The sequence below is a fragment of the Solanum verrucosum genome, unplaced genomic scaffold (assembly GCF_900185275.1).
Source record: "Solanum verrucosum unplaced genomic scaffold, falcon-dt-bn FXZP01000192.1, whole genome shotgun sequence".
In the NCBI taxonomy this organism is placed as follows: Eukaryota; Viridiplantae; Streptophyta; class Magnoliopsida; order Solanales; family Solanaceae; genus Solanum; species Solanum verrucosum.
In genome coordinates, this window is record NW_026020222.1 from 322,296 (window position 1) to 343,805 (window position 21,510).

At 35.4% G+C, this 21,510-nt stretch overlaps 2 protein-coding genes and 1 pseudogene across 4 annotated transcripts; 2 read left to right on the plus strand and 1 right to left on the minus strand.

Moving 5' to 3' along the window:
• Positions 1–4,463: 4,463 nt before the first annotated feature.
• LOC125831843 (uncharacterized) lies at positions 4,464–5,950 on the plus strand. The gene is made up of 3 exons (XM_049510978.1): positions 4,464–4,551; positions 4,845–4,912; positions 4,997–5,950. Exons 1-3 carry the CDS (start codon positions 4,464–4,466, stop codon positions 5,948–5,950), a joined length of 1,110 nt encoding a protein of 369 aa, XP_049366935.1.
• A 417-nt stretch (positions 5,951–6,367) lies between these two features.
• On the plus strand, positions 6,368–6,914 carry LOC125831849 (uncharacterized; annotated as a pseudogene).
• A 5,361-nt stretch (positions 6,915–12,275) lies between these two features.
• Positions 12,276–17,883, minus strand: LOC125831848 (uncharacterized). 3 transcript variants are annotated; one of them, XM_049510989.1, is made up of 8 exons: positions 17,713–17,883; positions 15,945–16,439; positions 15,145–15,310; positions 14,526–14,814; positions 13,795–13,867; positions 13,628–13,718; positions 13,061–13,140; positions 12,276–12,774 (listed from the first exon to the last, which is right to left on the minus strand). In XM_049510989.1, the coding sequence occupies exons 1-8, from the start codon at positions 17,809–17,811 to the stop codon at positions 12,538–12,540; spliced, it is 1,530 nt and encodes a 509-aa protein (XP_049366946.1). In that variant the 5' UTR covers positions 17,812–17,883; the 3' UTR covers positions 12,276–12,537. The 3 variants fall into 3 exon arrangements, with proteins under 3 accessions (XP_049366946.1, XP_049366947.1, XP_049366948.1); XM_049510990.1 differs by having other exon boundaries at positions 14,526–14,811; positions 17,713–17,870; XM_049510991.1 differs by having other exon boundaries at positions 13,061–13,135; positions 17,713–17,870.
• Positions 17,884–21,510: the final 3,627 nt, after the last annotated feature.

Below are 21,510 nucleotides of genomic sequence, written 5' to 3' on the forward strand. Positions count from 1 at the left end.
TTCGGAAATTTGACTTCATATTCTTATTCATGGGGTCAAATTGAGTTGGAAATGGGTCTAACCCGAATTTTAGAGCAACCGTATCAAAATTCAAAAATCGCAAAAAATGCGATTTGGAGGGTCAACTTTAAAGGGGCATATCTCTTAGCACACAAGGAACTGGAAGGGCCACAACCTATTAAATTAAAGCTCTTTGAGTTAGCTTTCCAACGAACTTGGTTTCACCTCATTCCGAGTTAGGATGAGGGAGTTATGACCATTTTCGTAAAACTTGTCTGTGCATATTTGCAATTTCCAGTGAGCTATATTTTTTTGAGGCGGGTTGGGGACGTTTTATTATAAAAAGGGGATATGTCCCATACTTAGTCATTTTTTTAACTTCAAAAACACTCTCTAAGCCCTCTCCAAAATTCCACCAAGATCCTCAACCAAATTCAAACATCTCAAGCTCTAATTCCGGATTCAAGACTCAATCTCAAGCTTCAATTCTCCATTCCAATCTTCATCAAGGATTCTCCAAAGTTGAGGTATGTGGGTTTGATTGTGGAAACCTTCCTTTCCACAAGTCCAACCATTTATCCTCTATTTCTACTTCAAGTTTATGGGTCCTTATGGTTATTTATGAACTCTTGAAGTATGGAATTACTACTACACACCGTATTATGGTCTATTTTGCATATTATCATGAAATCGAATTATTATGTGATGTTTATGATTTTCATGCTTTCATGATCAAATTATGAAGGTTGATATATATATATATATATATATATATATATATGTATGTTGTTGGTGGGCTGATTTATATGAATTTTGGAATTGGTTGGACTTAGTACTCTTGAAATACATGATTTTATTTACATGAACAGTAGCCCACCATGTGTTTGATAAAATGCCCATTTATAGAATTCTTAGGAAATGGAAGGTCCAATGTACGTTCTATGAGTCGGATGGTTATATAATTACTGAAATGATGATGAAATGGACACATGTATATGATTTTCTCTATATGAGTGTTGTGAGTTGACCAAGCCTAGCTCGGGGGGTTGTAGGCCCGGGTAACCGTATCGAGGGGTTGGTACCTTGGTTGCCTAGTACGGGGGGTAGTAGGCCCGTATAACCATATCGATGGGTTTGTACCTTGGTCCCTAGCTCGGGGGGTGGTAGGCCCGGGTAACCACATTGAGGGGTTTGTACCTCTTTCGCCTCTCCAAGGGGGTGGTAGGCCTTGGAAATACTATATTGATGGACACTCACCACACATGTACTACGCCCCACTAAATATGATTTTTATGTAAGCATCATTATACATATCATTTCATTAATATGCTATCTATCGGGTATGATTATGCATTTTGCCTATGATGTCCATCTATTGTTGCATTGCATTGCATCCCATATACTTAGTACATTCAAACGTACTAATGCATACTTTATGCCTACATGATGTCACCATGTAGGGACCGGAGCACCACTTGACCATCCTCCTCCGCGTGGCTAATACGATTTTCTATCGAGGTTATTGGTGAGTCCTCCATTCCGGGGACGTTTATTATGATCTCTTGCTATGTATAAGACTTTTCCCTTTTTGTTATGTATTGACTATGAGGGTGAGCCCGGTAGTTTGTCTTGGCCCCCGCTAAGTACCCATGTTTAGAGGTGGTGTTGGACAAGTTGTGTATTATGCTTGAGCTTGACTCATCTATGGTATTTATGTATCATTCCCTTTTTTTTTTCTTGCTCCCTTAGTCCCGATTTCCCCTTGATTATGCTTATCGCTTATGGTCATTTTAATTTCTTCCGCAACCAAGGATGTGTAATGATACGCTATGAGGCTTGTTTGGGGTTCCTTCGGGTTCCCCATTCGGCGGTCACGTCTAGGCCCTAGGCTTGGGTCGTGACAACAGTCCTATAACTGTTCAATATAAGCATAATAACTTGAACTCGGCTTCCAATCATCATCCTATACGTTCGTCCGATAATTACATTTGGAGTCATGTCTTTCTCTTCATATGCAATAAGAGCTTAAAAGGACAAAACCTAAACTTAAACTTGATGGAGCTTGCAGTAGATTAACATGTCTTGTCAATAACAAACAGTCTCCTTAAATGCAAGAGACGTTGAACTAAGAAGAAACAATTTGAAAATTGCAATGCAATAATAAAACCAATGTTACACTAATTTATGTTACAATTAAATATCCATCTATACTTCTTCTTCTCTTCCAGACTCATATCAACAAGAACCACACACATACAAAGCATTTCCAAAAATATTCCAACAACAACAATATCAGAAAATACTTCAAAACAGCCCAACATCACGTAACTATCCAAATACGATTTTTCCAGTCGTCTATTCATGTTCTTACTTATATAGCATAGCTATAACTTGGACTCACTCAATAAAATGAAGGGTGAGAATTATTACCTCCAAACAACAGCAACGCCCACATAAAAAATGAGACTCCTTCACCATGAAGAATCCTTCAAATCACAACCAACGAGGAGGAAAGGAATAACACAATCTCTATGAATGTTCTGAGGGTGAAACCACGTTGAAATCTTGTAAATCTTTGCTTGGATGATAGGTGAACCTTTAGATAGGATTTAGGACTATTTTATTCTTATTTTGGTTGAAAATAATGAGATAAAACGAAGGGAAATTTGATCTTATAAAGCTAAAACCGACATATGGGCTAGGGGCCCACCTTCACGTGCCTACTTGTGCAGTCTCACTAAAATCTAAATATCTCTCAATTCTGAAGTCATATGGACAAATGATTTAGTGCGTTGGAAGGTAGACTCGTAGACCTTCGATTTCATATATTGGAGTTCTTATAAAGCTTTATAGATTGGGAGAAATGCTCCGAGACATTTAACCCAATTTTCAGAAAATTTATCAAAGAAACTTACTCTAACTTTTGCCAATTTTTTATTTCTCAACTTGCTTGACTTCAAAACTTAACTTACGATCATTGGGCGACTATATCACCTTATAAAACATCCTTACTAGCATATAAGACACTCTTTGTCTTAACCCCAAAGGTACCGCTTAACTTAAGCGTTCTGAACGGGCGGGGTGCTAGAATAGACATTCTTTAACTCGAACTTGTTTAAGGCCATTCTTGACCCATAACGTTAGTCTAATTATTTGATTTTTTTATTTATTTTTACCTCCCCTTTGCAACCTTATTCTCTTGAAATGATACACCAAGTCATATAAGCCTCATACACTCATTCAATGATACACATATTATAGGGTCTCACAGATAAGGTTATATTTGACCTTTTCAATATATAAATGATGGGGATACAGTGGAGGTGTATGTTTTTCATGGAGTTAGTGAAGCTAATCAGGCCCCACTTGAATTGGAGTTTGTCCCCAATGTGAGTGATAGTGGAGTAGGTGAGGAATCTTTTAATGAGGCTTCTAACCCTAATAATAAGCCTCCTACTTCTACTTTTCCTTCCATCCCTACAACTGGTCCTTCTGAAACTTCCAGCACTCCATTTGAAGACTAGTCTACTACTGTGCCTCCACCATCTCTTTCTTCTACTGTGCCTCCTTCTTATACTGTGCCTCCATCATCTCCTTCTATTGTGCCTCCTTCTTCCATTGTGCCTCTTTCTTCCACTGCGCGTCTACCCTCTCCTTCTATTGTGCCTCATCCTTCCTCTGTACCTTCATCTGATCCTATAATAGATAATGATCCAACTGATGATGAAGTAGAACATGAATCAGGATCTGAAGGGGATACTAATGAAGATACTGAGGTTGACAGTGATGTCCATCAAGAGTATATAGATATAAGGGCATCCAAGAGGCATTTCAAAAGGTCACAAAGGAGAAGTAGAGGTACTACTTCAGATCAGATTAATGTTGATGAAAAAGGTCCAGATATAGGGTATGATGAGACAAATATTGGTATTAGGGAAAGCTTAGTTGGTAAGCTAAGAGGTGATGAACCTTACTATCTAAGTGATGAAGCTCCTAGCTTTGAAATAGATGATGAAACAGGTTGGGGAGATGGTGAAGAGGTTGATCAAGTAGTGCATACACCTGTTAGGAGGAAGAAAACCCTAAATAGAGTTGTGTTTGATGCAACTTCTGAAAAGATTGTTTGGGAATTATGACTGGTTTTTGGAACTGTTGAAGAATTTAGAGTGGTAGTGACAAGATATGCAGTCCAAGAACATATTCAAATTGAAAAATATGTGAATGAGCGTGGCAAAGTTAGAGTGAGATGTTGTAAAGAGACTTGTCCTTAGTTGTTGTGTGCAAGTAAGGATAAAACTAGTGGAAATTTCATTGTTAAAACATACAACCCTGCCCATAAATGTTTGACATCAACTCATAACTATCTTTGCAACTCAAAGTTTTTGGCCACCAAATACAAAGAAAGAATAACTCAAAAGCCAAATATCAACATTGTGTTGTTGCAAGACATTATTAGAAAGGAGATGGATATTAATGTTGGTAGGACAACAGTGAGAAGAGCTAGGACTAGAGTGTTACAAGAGATCATGGGTGATCACATTGTGAAGTATGGTAAGATTTTTTATTATAAAGATGAAATTATAAGGAGTAATAGTACTTGTGTAGTGAAGGTTGGAGAAGAAGATGAAACTGGGCTGAAGGATTTTATGTTTGCTTCAATGCTTTAAAGAAAACAATTTTTGGAGGTGCTATGAGGTTGATTGGTTTTGATGGGTGTTTTATCAAAGGTGTGTGTAAAGGCCAGTTGTTAGTGGCAGTTTGTAGAGATGGAAACAACCAAATGTTGCCTATTGCTTGGGCAGTTGTTGAGGTTGAGAATCAGTTTACCTGGACATGATTTGTAGAACTAGTGAAGAATGATCTTGACCTTGGAGAAAGGCATCAACTATCCATCATTACTGATATGCAAAAGGTAATCATCTTACTGATCTTATTGTTTTATTGTTGTTGAGTTTTGCATTTTAATTATTCTTTTTCTATTATGTTGGTTTGTTAGGGACTAGAAATTGTTGTTGAAAATGTATTGCCACTGGTTGAACACAGAAAATGTGCAAGACATGTTCTTGCAAATTGGTGTAAAAACTGGGAAGGAGTTGAAAGAAGAAGAGTGTTTTGGAGGATTGCTAAATCCACATTTAAAGCTGAGATGAAGGATAATATACAGGCAATGAAGAAATTAGGACAAGAATGTTTGGATGATCTTTTATGGTACAACTTGAATACATGGTGCAAGAAGTATTTTCAAGACTATAGCAAATGTGATGTTGTGGACAACAATATGGCAGAAAGCTTTGATGCTTGGATACTGCCTGCAAGGTATAAAACAATAATCACAATTCTTGAGGAGATAAGGGTGAAGATGATAAAAAGAATTGGTGATTTGAGAAAGTTCTCAAACACTTGGATCACTGATATATCTCCTATGTCTTTGAAGATTTTGCAAGAAAATATTGAAAAGTCTATGGAATGTAACTTGACTTGGAATGGAGAAAGAGGTTTTGAGATTAAATACCATGGATTTACACATACTGTGGACATTGTTAGTAGGAGTTGTAGTTGCAGATCCTGGCAGCTCAGGGGCATTCCTTGTCCTCATGGTGTTGCTGCCCTTCATTACAAGGAGTTGGAACCAATCCATTATGTGGCTAGTTGTTATAGAAAGGAAACCTACCTCAGCACATATGCCCATTTTATTCAGCTAATGAATAACATGAAAATGTGGTCAACATCAAATAATCCAATTGTAAAGCCACCAAAGATCAAGAAGTTGCCTGGAAGACCAGGTAAGGTTAGGAGAAAGAAAGCAGATGAAAGTAGAAAAATTGGAAAGCTTAGTAAAAGAGGTGTTGTTATGACTTGTAGCAAATCTGGTACACAAGGACACAATAAAAGAGACTGTCCTACAAGAAACCAAGGTGGTCCAAGTCAGTCAGTTGAACCATCTTCATAGACACAGGTACTTTTATTTGTTACTTTCAAATGTAAGTTATATGTACATGTATTGATATATTAATATACAGGCTACTGAAAGTGGTAGAGGAAGAGGCACAGGAAGAGTAGCAGGAGGCAGATCAAGGGCTAGTAGTTCAACTCAACCACCTAGAGCTTCTTCACAGGCCACCACAAATAATGAAAGTGATAGAGAAAGAGGCACATGAAGAGTTTCAAGTTCTATAGGTGTTCCAACTCAATCACATGGAACTGTTACAAACACAGAGGTAATATATCTAATTATTATATCATTTTTAGACAACATATATATGCTTTAATATTTTGGTTTCAAAGTACAGACTGTAAATGGTAGAGGGAGAGGTAGAGGTAGAGGTAGAGGTAGAGGAGCAGGAAAGGAACAAGTAGAAGAAGAGGAATGCCTCAAGAAATAATTGTGAATAAAGGACTAGGTTGAGGAAGAGGAATGACTCAAAATAGTCAAACTAGTTTTGAAGCAACTTGCAGTGGAAGAGGCTTAGAAAGAGGTAAGAGAACAGTAGAACATGAGGACACCAGTGGAGGACAAACAAGACCTTTTAAAAGGCCAAGAATGGTAGGTATTGGCATATACCAAGCTGAAGATGGATTTACAACTCTCAATGTAAGTTTACAATTGTCAATGCAAATCTAAATATCTTATATTTGAATGTGTATTTATTTGACTTACGCAGCTTGGATTGCCAAGTAGAAGAGTCATCAATACTGGTACAAGAGTGACAAAGAGGGCTGATGTTGTTACTGGTGATATTGGCTACTCACCAGTACGTGGATTCAAATGGAAGGGGAAGACAACTATTACCAATAGCAACCTAGAAATAATGAGGGTTGAAAGGGTTATCCAAACTAGGCCTGCAGCTGCTTCTACTGCTAATAGCCAAAGCCAAACAACTTCAAGTAGGAAGACTTTTGTGCCATGGAAGTAGGGCATTTTGATGTTGTCTTGTTCATTTTGACAAACAAAATTTAATTGTGTATATTTTGGTGTTGTTTTTGGTTGGAATCAAACTCAATTTTGCGTGTAACCAAACAAAACTTGAATGATTATGTTGCAATGAATTCCTCTTTTTGATCAGTTTTGTTGTTGCCTTTTTATTTGTAGTTGAACATATTTTTGAAGTTTCTCAAATGGTTGCCACAATAATATAGACAAGAGAACCAAATACATTAACAACTTGTTCAAATCATAACTATTTCAACAATAACTTGAGCATTCAACAACTTCCATCCTTCAAGTTACACACACCTACAACTAGCAGGATCAAAACAATTAGCTTCTAGTTACACACACCTACGACTTCAAAAACTTGAAAGTATCTAAAGATGTCTATGGAAATTTTGGTTGCACACACCTACAACTTCCATCCTTCACATTCTTGGTTAGACTTAAAAATAGAAAACACACAATAATGATCAAGACAATTAGCTTCAAGTTACTACATTTGCTCTTCTTTTTCTCCTTCATCACGACTTGGTTACTTTCAATACGACTTTCATAAGATGCCAATACTTCTTCCAACTCCTTAATTCTCTTTGCTAATCTCGGAATTACGTACTTGGATTGTATATCCACATCTTCACGATCTCTCCATCTAAAGAAGTTGCACACATCCTCCTAAAATACACAAAAAACAAATTAAAGAAAAATACATAAACAAAAGATCTCCATAAAAGAATTAGGAAACATACACGATAGCGTGGACAGGACCAAAATCTTCGAGCTGGATTATGCTCCGACCATGAAGTTTGCATTGATAGTAAGTCACTATGTTTGCATCGCAATTTCACTCGCAACATAGGATCATTCTCATCATTACAAATACGATTCAACATTGCATTTGACACTTTCAATCAAAACCTAATCACAAAATTCAGAAGAAATTAAACCATAAAAAACTTCAAATTAACGTTTTATACTGGAAATTAATAGATAAAACGAATTTCTACCTTATTTTCTTGGGAAAGATGATGAAGTCGTCAAACAGAGAGAACCAACGTTGATCTTGCTATGGAAAAAAATCATGAAATCGAAAAATTAGGGCTACCAACGGTTATTTTGGGTTTAAAATTGGGGAAGATGACATAAATTGATTAAATAATTAATAATAAAGAAAGAAAATGATACGTGGCACTTTTAAACTGGTCCATGGCAGTGAAAACACTGAATGACGAGCCTCATGTGCGTGGTAACAACCCAGACGAGGGAATGGGTCAAAATGGCCCGTTTACAACGATATTAAATAGTTCTGTGGGGTGATATGACACTTTGAAAGTTGAGATGTCTTTATGCAAATACGGGACAACTTTAATTGTTACTTTATGTCTTTTCTCTTTTATTTCTGGTAGACTTCAAGTGTGTATATATATATATATGCATACACTAAAATCAAGTGATCTGATATATTATGATCAATTACTATGATTTAACTGCTACTTTCATGGGATTTTGATTGAGTGAAAATTTGCTACTTCATTTGTTTTGATCTTGTGAAAATATTCTGTATCATTAACAATAACCCAGAAAACATGATAATTTGAAGAAAAAAAATGTGTCACGTCAATTCAAGTCTTTTGTCACTTGTGAGACTAATATAAGATTGAACTTGAATGTTGGGAGACATAAAACTTTTTAATGAAGACCATTTTAGTAATCCAACTTTGAATTTAAAATCTTCTCACACACAAAGACATATATATGTATATATATCAATGACATACCCTGACTGACTAATGGTTCATCACAATTTGCTCACTGACCACCTCTAACTACTTATAACTAATTATGTAACCAACTACTCTAACTGCACAATTAACAATGCAATGCATAATTCGTTCAAGATCAAGGTGTTTAATACAATCAAGGTACAACTACACTTACTCAATTACTTCACAAGAAGCTCATCATCGACACTTGTCAAATTATGATAACCTTTCTTTTCGGATCTTGCACCACTCAGGTCGCTTGACTCTGGTGACTCACCACAAATCCTACCCATCTCGTAGTTGTCTACAACACCAAATAGATACTTTAACGGATTTTTACTTTGACAATGATCAAATATACATCTCTACTTGACACATGTGTGTTTTGTAAATTTCTCATCCATGACAAAACATTTGTTTTTTCACTCAATTTTGAGTGCGTGAAACCTTTAAATTTTATTTTTAATTTTTTTTAAAATTATATAGGTCCCACATTTTCACCTTCTTCCTCACTTCTTAGTCTTTAAAGTTTCAATTATCATTAAAAGATCTTGAAAGTTTCAACCTAAAAAACAAAACAAAAAAAGAATCATAGGGTCTAAACAATTTTTTTAAAACCTAATTCGAATAATCTATTTTGCTAACACACCTACGTTTGACCAATAGGAATTAGATAATCCCAAAAAATAAAAATAAAAAAGCAACAGCAAATAAAAGAAATGTTACATTTTTTAAAAAATAGGGCTAGAAGAAGGGGGGTGGAGGGATGGTTTGTTGTCCAAATAAGTTACAATTTCTTTTCGAGAAAAGACATAAATGGACACTTGAAGTTGTCTCGAATTTTCAAACAGACACCTTAACTATGCGGGTGTCCTATTACCCTCTTAAACAATTTCGAACTTATATTATTACATCATTTTCCAGTCAGTTCTAGATTTTAAAAAGCAACTGTTATCACACATCAATTATTCGTGACACATGTTAATTTAATTTGAAATATATGTTTTTTGCATTTCAAGTTTTTTCTCTCTCTTACTTTTGACATATGTTTAATTTTATTATTTTAATTTTAATTTCATTTTAAATTCTACTTCATCTTCCCTTCACTTTCAAGTTACTCCTCCCTCCATTTTCTTTCTCTCTTTCTTTCTTTTTCTTCACCTCTCACCATCACCTCACCCTACTCCCCACATCAAGTTGAGCCCCTCCTTGAGTTTCTTTCTTTTTTTTTTTTCTTCTTCAGTCAAATTCCTTTCTTTCAGTTAGGGTTGGGCATAAATACCGAACCGAACCGATTTTTTTTGGTATTTCGGTTTTTGGTTCGGTATTCGGTATAAATTTTCATATTTTTTTATATTTCGATTTGATTTTCGGTAGATGACTTTTGTATTATTCGGTACCAAAATATATTATATTATAATTATAATATATACTAATTATTAATATTAATTATTAAATAATAAATATTAGTATATGCACAATCGAATTAGGTCACTGAATAACAGTGACCACGCTTCACTTTTAACTTGAGTTCTCATTCTTCTTAGACGCCGCTTTCACTGACCCGCTTTCCCACTTCCACTTCCGACGTCGTCGCGTCGATCAGCGACCGGCCGACTAGAAACCAACCAACAGAAGCCGCCAGCCGACCAGCAGCAGCCTCTAGCCGACCAGCATGTAGTGTTTTTTTAGAGTGACAAGCCTATGGTTTCTATTGAGATAGGACATGTAAGTGTACTAATGCGGCATTTTAGTACAGCAGGTAGAGAAGAAGAATCGGAAGCCAGTTCTCTTTCCGTTGACAACAAGCACCGTTCTATTAGTGATGCTTATTCACGATTGACTATCCTCTTGTAACAAAAAAATCAAACTAACAAAAACCGAACCGAAATAATATAAATCGAACCGAAATAGTATAAATCGAATCGAAAATAATTTGGTTTGGTGTTTGGTACATGTGGTACAAGAACCGAAAACCAAAAAAACCAAAAAAAAAATCAAAACCAAACCGAATTACCGAATGCCCAGCCCTACTTTCAGTGATTCTTTTTAAAATCATACTTCCTCTGTCCCATTTTATGTGGCACCATTTCGTTTTTGGTCAGTCCCAAAAAGAATGTCACATTTCCTTATATGGTAAGTTTATAAAGGTACAATTCCTCTTTTATCCTTGTTGGTCCCACTTAATCTTAAAATAGTACTCCAATACATTTATGAGGAGAGAGAAAAAAGAGTCTACTTTTTAAAGGACAATTTGGTAAACATTTCAAAGTCTTCATTTATTTCTTAAACTCCGTGCCCGGTCAAATGTCGCCACATAAAATAGGACGGAGGGAGTACTATTTTCTAGACTTTGTTGAGTTATTGATAAAAAAACTAATTATTTTTCTAAGAAGAATCAAAATTTTGAAGGTATCATCAATTAATTGATCTCCTTTTCTTATAACTTCAAAACTAGAAATGATAATTTTGAAAGAATCAACGAATTCTCCGAAAATTGAAAAAGCTTAATTGAAATTTGGATAAAAGAAAACTACATAAAATTTTCTTCATTATTTAGTTTGTTCACGCTTTTTAAGAAAGTTCATACACTCTCTATGTCAGGTGGACAAAAAATGATGTAATAATATCAGTTCATGATTGTTTAAGGGAGTAATAGGAGACTTGCATAATTAAAGTGTCTTTTTGAAAATTCAAGACAATTTCAAATGTTACTTTATGTCTTTTCTCTTTCTTTTTTAAAATCTACATCCTAAAAAACGTGTCAATTTCTTATTTGTCCATTTGACACGTAGCTCATGTGTAAGATTTACTAGATTCGGGTGTTCCCCCAAAACACACCTGTGTTAAGTAGCTGGTCGTCGACAAAATTAAGATACCATTTCGATTGTTGTGGACAACCTAGGGGGACCATTTATGTATTTCACCTTAAATTTTGTTATGAAATGACATAATTGAGGTTGATTTAAAACTATGCGAGTAGAGTATTAGGTGATCCTAAGTTTTACTTGTCCCTAATAACTATTTCTTACCATGCATATGATATGAAAGAGAAAATAAAAAGTGAAAATCAATTGAGACAAGTAAAACTTAGGATCTTTAGAGCCCTACATCTAAATCCATATGCAAACTGAATTGTGATAGTAATAGGTGAAAACCACTCGTACAAATCCATACATAAGTCACTTTCTGCTGCCTCAAGTTGGGAACATGTCCTGTCCAGAGTTCAAGTCAACATAGCACTAGCAAAATGGCAGTCTAAAGAAACAAATGGCCCAATCTTCAAACAAGAAAGCTGCAGACAGATAGCTATCCATAATGTTTCCACTAATCCCAAAAAGATGTCACTTTCTTCCTTTACTCTCTGGATGAAACTTGTATGGCAGGCGGAGCTAGGATTTGAAGCTTATGATTTTAGATTAATCTGTTCAAGTTACTGAGTTCTACATTTAATACTACTCTAACATGTAAATATTCAATGAATTTTTAAGACAAATGCAAATTTTGAACCAAAGTTACTAGCTTCAGTCAAATCCGTAGCCAACACTCTTCCTCCGCCCCTGGCGAAGGCCTATCTTTCATGCTTAGATTAAGCAACATTATATATACACAACAAGCCATTCTCCACAACAACAGTGTACTAAAACATGTCTGCTTTTCACATCTTTTCTTTTGCTTTTTATGGATTTTTTTATCTTTCTTTCCACGCTTTCACAGTACAATGAACTTTTCTACTTCCCGGTGGAGGGTGAGTAACGTCGAGATATATACAACAAGCCATTCCATTTCCCCACAACAACTGTGTTTTTTTAATGCCTTATAAGCTGCTATAGCTTTATTGCTTACCTAACTCCCACTAGCTGTCCCTGGATTTTCTAAATCCGATTGATAATCTTGACGAGTACTTATGTGGGACGATATTTCTGTTTGATTCAGCTGGGAATTCTGCTGTTGTTGATCTAACACGGCTTGTCTCCGCCTTTTCCATCTAAAGAACTCGATAAGTATGGAACATCCACACAGTGCAACCCCCAAGCCAGCAAATGTTGATAGAAGAATTGAAAGAACAGCTTGTACATGAACCTGAAAATGTATAGTATAACATTATAAAGGTCCAACTGGAGGCGGACACAACCTTATTCAATGGGTTCAACTCAACCTAGAATTTTTAACACGAAACGTAAATATATGTGTGAAAAATTATTAAACTTTCAATAAGTATTCAATCATGAACTCATGATAGTGATAATTAACAACTTAAAGGTTGAACACGTCAAGTTTAAATTTTGCATCCACCTCTGGAATCTTGATCCAATGTAGTGTCCCTAATTCATTCAGATCTACACATTTAGGAATTAGAATTACTTACCAAGGAGTAGAACATATGAGCAAAGAATACCACGAGGATGAACTGAATCGACGCATAAACCCAAACAAACCTTCTCTTCACTACCAAAAAATTTTTAAAAAAAATAGTTTTTTGTCAGAATACAAAAGGAAACACATATGAGCATAGCATATTCTACCAGCATTTGTTATAAAATAGCCAAGTGAAGATCATAATTTGCTACTTTGAGTTGAGGTCACCGATAAGATTTTCAACTATATCCAAATCTTGGTTAAAAGTTTACACAATTCCTTTTTATCACTAACTTTTTTTCTTATAAGGTAAGATTTTATGAACACAAAATACATAGACAGACACTCAAACTTGGCTCGAACTGTTTGTTTCACACTTAAACTTTCAAAGCGATTATCGAGACACCTAAACTTGACACAGGTGTGTCTCGTGGACACTCAGATCTGTCTTATTCTGTATTGAGTAGGACCTAAGGGGGTACTGATTAGAACTTATACTTCCTTGGAAGTTATATATCTACAACATTCGATTGATCAAAGTTTTTATAATGTTCCAACTGAGCAGAAGATGACATACCCATGGTTGATGACGCCAAAGACGAAAGCAAACCTAGTACACAAGAAAAGGGAACTGATATTGCTATTGCACCTGTACCCATTGATCCGACCTGCAGATGGGACAATAGTAAATCAATACAAGATCGATGGCGGTCTATTTCTTTCATGAAGATACTTCTTAATTACCAGAAGCTGCTCAAGAAAGCAAAAGTAGGCAAGCATGCTGACAATGACAAGAATTGGTAGTTCCTGTGATACCCTGTGCAAAATTTCAGAAGCTGAGTCAGTTGAGTAATCTTTAATAAGTATTTACACATTTAGTTTCCCATTTTTTCAGATTTAACTAGTTCATTCCAAAGACAAAAGTGGGACAAGTAGAGCGGAATCAGAAAATGTGACGAAACTAGTCTTCCTCATTGGGATTGAACAACAAAAGTGTTAATAAAGCATGACTTTTTAATTCAACATTTCCGTGCCATTTCATGTTGTGAGTCAATAGTAGATGTATCAAATGGTAAATCATCATTAAAGTCGAGTGCAGTACTTTCCATCGAAATATTATTCTTGCTTATTTCAATGATCCTCCTAAGCACTTCTGTTATCATGTATATACTATCAGAAATTCAATGTGTAATCTTAGTATTCGGCCTCAATTGGGAAATCAAATAAGATGGAGCACCTAATATAAGACCAAGAACTACGAGATCAGCATACCAAAGCTGGATTTATATATGTATCTAGTTTTAACACGAAACTAGAAGAGACATGATATCACAAAAAATTCCAAATAATGAGATAGACAGAACCATTTGAAAGGGAGCAACACTGCTTTCTATTTTGAAGTGCAGGGATACTTGTTAAGCAGGTAAGATACTCGGTCTTCTTAGCTCATAAAGAAAAGAACAAAATACACTCACCTGTATCCGTTTATTTCCAAGTGCTGGAAACTATTGGATCCCACATTCGCACTTTGGAGGCGACGAAGTGTGACAGGCAGGTTTCGAACTTCTTGCTTGCACACGTCACATGTTCTGTTACCTTTTACACTGAACCATTTGAAAGCACATTCTTGGTGAGCCAAAGCAAGTTCACCTTTGCAGCTGCATTCCATCTTGAGCGTCTCCCCACCTTCACATAATTCAACCAGACAAATTCGACAAACAGCTTCCTCTTCAGGTATATCTTCACCATTTGGCTCTTCATCTTCTGAGAAATAACACATTGATTAGATAGAAATGGAAGCATGCATGTACATGTGGTGCTCACCATATGGTAACTTCATAACAGAAGAAGCCTCATCGCATTTTTCTATCAGAAAGTGTTCAAGTACAGTGACCTTCCGGAGCATGTGATTGCTTATAAATTGTAAAGATATGACACATGGGCTTCACTCAACCCCAAAAGTTAGCTCATGAGGGGAGAATTGCCCAAGTGCATATAAGCAAACCACCGGTTCATTCCCCAACCAATGTAGGACTCTTACCTTATTCTAACATAAATCAAATAATTACTTGGATCATATAAACAATTATTTACCAGATACTTTAGCTGGAGGTGTAGCTGGAACTGTGGAATCCCCATCCTTCCCTTGAGGAGTTGAAGGAATGACTCGAAAGAAAGATTCAACTCTCCTAGTGCGTCGATCTTTGTTAATGACCGGTAGAGAAAGTGATCGAGAAATGCGCAGTTGTGTTTCTTTTGGCTACAGTAAGAACAGATCACATTTCAAGTGATTAAACAAAATTGTTGAGTGCAAAACAATTACTTTAGGCCTTCAACATGTCAAAAAATCTTCCCAGGTCTCCGCATATACCTCACATCGACGATGTTTAGAATGAAACATCATCTAGATGGATCCCCTAAACTTTTTAATAAATCAAGGAAACAACAACATCGTCTCCTAGAAAGTCAGCATAAACGCAAATATGATATGAAACATTCTTCAGATAAACTCAGGTGTAGATACAGGATGGGCATGAAATAGTCCTTCCATAGAAAATAACAGTTATATAGTCCTCCTATAGTTCTTTTATCAGACTGGAGAAAATACTTTTGACAGTCTCACCATCATTAGTGCCTAGTGCGCACTGGTGCTTGAAGAGCAAGGTCTCGGGGAGAGATTTGTTATATAAAGCTCCATAAGGTGCATTATATTTCAATAAGAAGAAAAAAGCTATAGCATTCAATAAAGGTCATCAAATGAAACAAGATACTTGGTGTTTCTGCAGCAGTTTTAACTCATATTCATTAAATGACCAACTTACAAAATTAGATCATAAATGTTATTAATACCACAACAATTATGAAAGTAAACCAACTTTGTACAGAGCACTTACACCAAATGCCATAGCTCTGCTGATACTTCCACTAGTAGACTCTGGATTTGAATGATCAATTGGTGTAACGGGTAAAGATGACGTCCTTTTCACACGTGGTGTAAATAATTTAGTGAATGACCATGACCTTGGTATGGACACCTTCTCTTGCGGCACCATGGCCGAAGTATCTGAATCTGGTAAGGTTGCCTTTTCTGTATCTGAATTCATATTACGCAATTTGAAGCTTAGTCTTGGCAAAAGATTCCTGATGGATGATTTGCCTCTGCATGATGAGGGACTAGGAAAAGCGTTTGCTCTCGAATTAGAAGGACTAGGTGTCAAAAGGAAATTCACCCTTTTTGGTGTAGGCGTGGGTGTTGAAAGCATTTTAACTTGCACAGACTCTTGATTAGAGGCATCCGATGATTTGGAAGGTATCTCCACAAATAGATTTGGTCTCTTCCATTGCTTAGCATGTTCACTTTCTTCAGTAATCCCTGAGGAACTTTCACCCTGAAAAGGAAGAACAAGTTGTAACTCATTCTATGAAACCTGAACCATTGCTCATCAAGACCTTCGACAACATGTCAAGGTGACAATTAGAAATCATAGCAATCCAAGCATCCTTAAAGAATACGCGCAAGCTGGACAGAAATATAACAGAAATATGTCTTCAAATACAAAGACAACTATTTGCTTAAAACTTAAAAGATTTCGAATGCAGTTAATTTCTGCTGAGAACAAGTGCCAATAGATCAGTTTTGAAAGAAACAGCTAGTTGATGCTGTATTCCTTTTTCAATGGAATATGACAGAACACACATATTAGTTTAGAGTAGCATCTCATTTGGGTGGCATTGTTTGTCTAAGAACCAAGGAACAAGATATCTCGGAAGAAGCAGAGGCAGATTCAAAATTTAAAAAGAAATTTTAAACTTCTTACATATCTTAAACTTCTTTATACAAATCCATAATCTGACACCGAGGCAGTTGGTGTATATATGTACACTACTATTTCTATATTAAATACACGAACGGATTTACAGTGGACAAGAGAAGTCCATAAAGCACCACTACAGAACTTGACAAGAAAAAAGCCGCTATGGTTTAGATCTCCCTAGCACTATCTAAACACGAGATAGAAAGAAAAACTCCAGAACTTGAAGGCACAAAAATGCTTTTCAATGGATAAGTGATATTTTAAGTTTCTATCAAGGTTTTGAGAGAGGAGGTTTTTTTCACATTTTTCTCCGGTTTATATATGCTTCCTAACATCAGTCCAAGACACTCTTCAAAAATGTCAAGAGGCATTCTAAAAAAAAGTGCATTTATTAACAATTGGATATGGGTGCGATGACATTTTTGAAAGTCTGAGCAACATAGGTCTAAAAGCTTAATTATAGGTGATTTGGTAGTGTATAAGAATAGTACTAAATAGGGTGTATTAATAAAGCTGGAATTAGTAATGCTACAATTAGTTATGCTGATACATATATTAGATTTTCTAACACATCCTGCCAAACGACCCCTATGAGTAAAATATGTAGTAATTGTTTTTTATATTATTTAACAGGACACAAAGCAAGTGAGGTTCCATAGCAGCATAAACTGCACTAGTTATGTAAAAAACTCATTACTATGTCGGTGGATAAAAGCTAAATCAGTCTAATAAGTGGGAAACAAATCAAGAGACAAATAACAAGTGTAATCCTTAGTTCCCAAACCAAAAATCAAGAAGAGAGAAGAAAAGAAAGCAAAACAGAGAGCATCTGTGTTTGGTGTTTCACCTGAGGGATTTGAATAGCATCTCTTTCACAAACATTACTTCTAACATATTCATCATACACCTCAGCCATTGATTTATCCTTCTGTTCACACCTCATCATGTGAAGATGAAAAAAGACCCAGTTTTGGTGTGTGTATTTTTCCCCTGAGAACTGAAAAACACTACTGTTTATATGAACAACAAGATGGTACTTGTATATAATAAATATTTCTAAAGCAAAAAGAAAGAAAGAAAGAAAGAAAGAAAGAAAGAAGGATGCTTTTATTATAATGGAATGTTAGTTAGTTGGTACTTGCAATAAATATAGGGAAATGGGAAAAGTCAAAGAGTAAAGACACTCACACGACTGGCCTACTACTACTACTACAATATATGTGTATGCCCTGCCAGACACGGGTCTCATCCATTCTTTCAAAGTGCACTCTCACTATCACCAACATGCTCACTCATGATTCAATTCATCAATAGGGCTAGTCATGTAACTTGTAAAAAATTACCCATTCTATTTCACTTAATGTCTTGCTTCTTCTTAAGTCTATTATGAAACTATTATACTATTTTTATATTTAATATGTTTTTAATTCTAACATTCTCATTTTACTACCCTCATAGGAATTACATTAACATGTTTATATTAACCCATCTTTAATTTAAGATTATCACATTAAAAACCCCTATTTACATTCTTCAACTTTATCCACTCAAACCAATATTGAAGTATCCTTTTAGGATCAAAGATTTATTAGTATACAAAATCGAAACAAAAACTGAACCAAACTACAAATCGAGTCAATTCGGAAAAAAATCTGATTAATAATTTGGTTTGACTTGGTTTGGTATTAGAAAAAAATATATGATTGTATTTGTCAGGATCCAAAAATAGACATTCATCCCACTAAAACAAGTCACCCTAAATCCAAACTTAACGAGGAAGTAAAACAAAAAATTAGTCTCAAGGGAACATAAAAATAGATAACTTAATCAAACTCAATAACATCCCCCAAAACCTGGTTGTCAAAGCCTCTAATGTATTACAATTGATTAAAAACAAAAATGCAAGTTCGCTAGCGGGTGGTCCTCTCCTTAGAGTCAAGTGACTTTTAGTTCCTCTCAAATCCCATTTTTCATTGACATGTAGGGCGAATTAGATCTTTCCCTGTGCGGATAATTTTGGGCTTAGGAGGGGAATACCCGGTTCATCGGAACTTCAACCAGAAGAGGTAGGCTCGAGTTCTCGGTATAGGTATAAGAAAGTCAATAGAGCTAAATAGAGGAAGACAATACTTCTATGCGTACTGAGCTCAATGTCATTATTTCTATAATATCACAAAGCCACAAATAAGGAGCAAGAGGGTCCACTGAGATGAAAAATAACTACCTCACAAATCTCCACACTAAGCCTCAGACGTAGAAGGGAAGGGAGAGTAATCACGAAGATCTAGGCTCATAACCTATAGAACGCAAGTACTCCAATCCCCTCCAATCGAATCTCCACAACTACAACTTGCATTAGATAATCAACCAACCTAACAATTCTCACTCAAATACAACAGAGCATGAATAGAGCATCACATTTACACTTCAACATATATAGTCAAACATCCACGTATTTCACAAGTTCATAATCACAATAATAGATCACCATTCATAATTAATGAGAATTAAATGAAGTGCAATGCAATGTCATATAGAGTGATGCATGTATTTCGTAAAAATACACAACCAATGTCTCTTAGTTCGTGACTCGTGGGGGACTTATCAGTCCATACATCCGTCGCGGCGTGCAAAATGACCTTCAAATCATAATATTCATTGCGGTGTGCGACACATCCCTATAAATGGTGCATTCTCTCCGATTCCTCATTATATTCAAATCCGATTCAAATAGGCATATTTCTCACAAATAATAATGAGATGATAAATTTTCATATCATACACAATCTACAACAACACCATCATGATACATAATCAATAATGAGTCAATATAGCCTTTCAAATCATTCACAACACATCACACGTCAATGTATCATCAAGTTGTCTTTTATTACCTCTTTTCATCATTAGGATTAGTTATTATGAGCAAGTCAAATCCATTACCAAATTTCATTACTCCCCAACCCATACAATAAGAAAATACGAGATATTATATACTTAACCAAGGTCAAGAAGTCCACTTACACAAAAAAATCAAACTATCGCTCCCGAACTTGACCTTTCCCTCTCCGTTGGGCCTCTAATTCAACACAATCTATTCAAATAAGTAATCACAATAAGAATTCAAAACTGACAACATCCATATCAAAAAAAAAAATAGGGTCAAATTGTTCCAAAAATCCATTTATGAAAACGAGAGGTAAATATGGAAATTTGTACATAAATGCATTACCCAAAGAATTGGGAAGTCATCGGTGAAAATCATTTTGAAAACAGAGTTGAAATCCATCCACAATCACTATGTTAGTAAAAGCTAGAAGTTCATAAAAATTTCCAAACTTTGAAGTTCAAAAATCCTAATTTGATGTTAATAATCATATGAATGATCAATGGGAAATAAATATTTAGATAACCACTTACCCAAATATTTTATCTCGAAAAGTCACCTAATTAAAATCATCTCTACCAAGCTTCTAGGATTCAAATATGAAAGAAATGAGAAGAAATCCCATTTTTTGGAAAATAATACCATTCAATAACAAAATGCTTATCGCAATCAGGAACCAAGGTCTCGTGATCACGATGAGGAAACTAGTCAACTCAAAATTTTGACCATCACGATCGTGATATAGGGCAACGCGATCACAATGATCAGAGTCTATAAACCTTTGTGATCGTGACACTCGAGCACGCGATCACGATGCATAAAAAAATAATAACTTGCGATCACATGGAGTGGCACTATGATTGTAATAAAAAATATATCTGCACTATACATCAGCAAACCAACAACATCACAGAAGGCACAAAAAATTTCAAATGGACCCTCAAAATTCGTTCAGAACCCCGAGTACACAATCTTGATATGCTACCCAATTAAACTCGATGTTCCGAACTCAATGGAACCATCGAAATATGGGTTCAAGGTTTCCTTGACCCAAAACTCATGAAAGTCAAAATTCAGGCTTGAAAATACCAAACTGTTATCAGGACCTCTGGAAATTTAACCAAGACCTCTTCTAGGTCTAAATCATCCCACAAATTCAATGCAATTGTCGAAAATTTGTTCCAAACATTCAAACTCCGAATGTTGACCAAAGTCAACTCAAGGACTAAATTCACTTAAACTTTCATACCTCAAATCTATGAAACACCTCCAAATTAGAAAACAACGACACTCTTAGACCGGATTCCACTTATTGAGTTGATGAAACTGATGGAATTTCATTTTGAGACTTGAAACTCCGATTGTTACCAAAATCCACTTTAACAACTTTAAACCTTCCAAAACTCAAAATTTCCAAGTATCACAACTTTTCAATCAAATTTCAAAATCAACTTTACAAACTGGTCAGAAATGACTCGGAATAACTATTGCGGGGAGAGGGGGGGTAAAATTGTAATTTTATATATATAAAAAAAGATCTTCTAGGTCAATACAATACTTGAGTTGGTTTGATTTTAACTAAAACAAATCAACTCGAGACCAAACCAACCTGACATTATCTATATAGTTTTAAAATTTTATTTTATACATATTTCTTATATATTTTCAGTATTTTTTTATCTTTTAACATATTATTTCAAGTTTTTGAGACTTAGAATTCTGAATGGTTCAATAAAGCTTTTAGTCCATAGATATTAG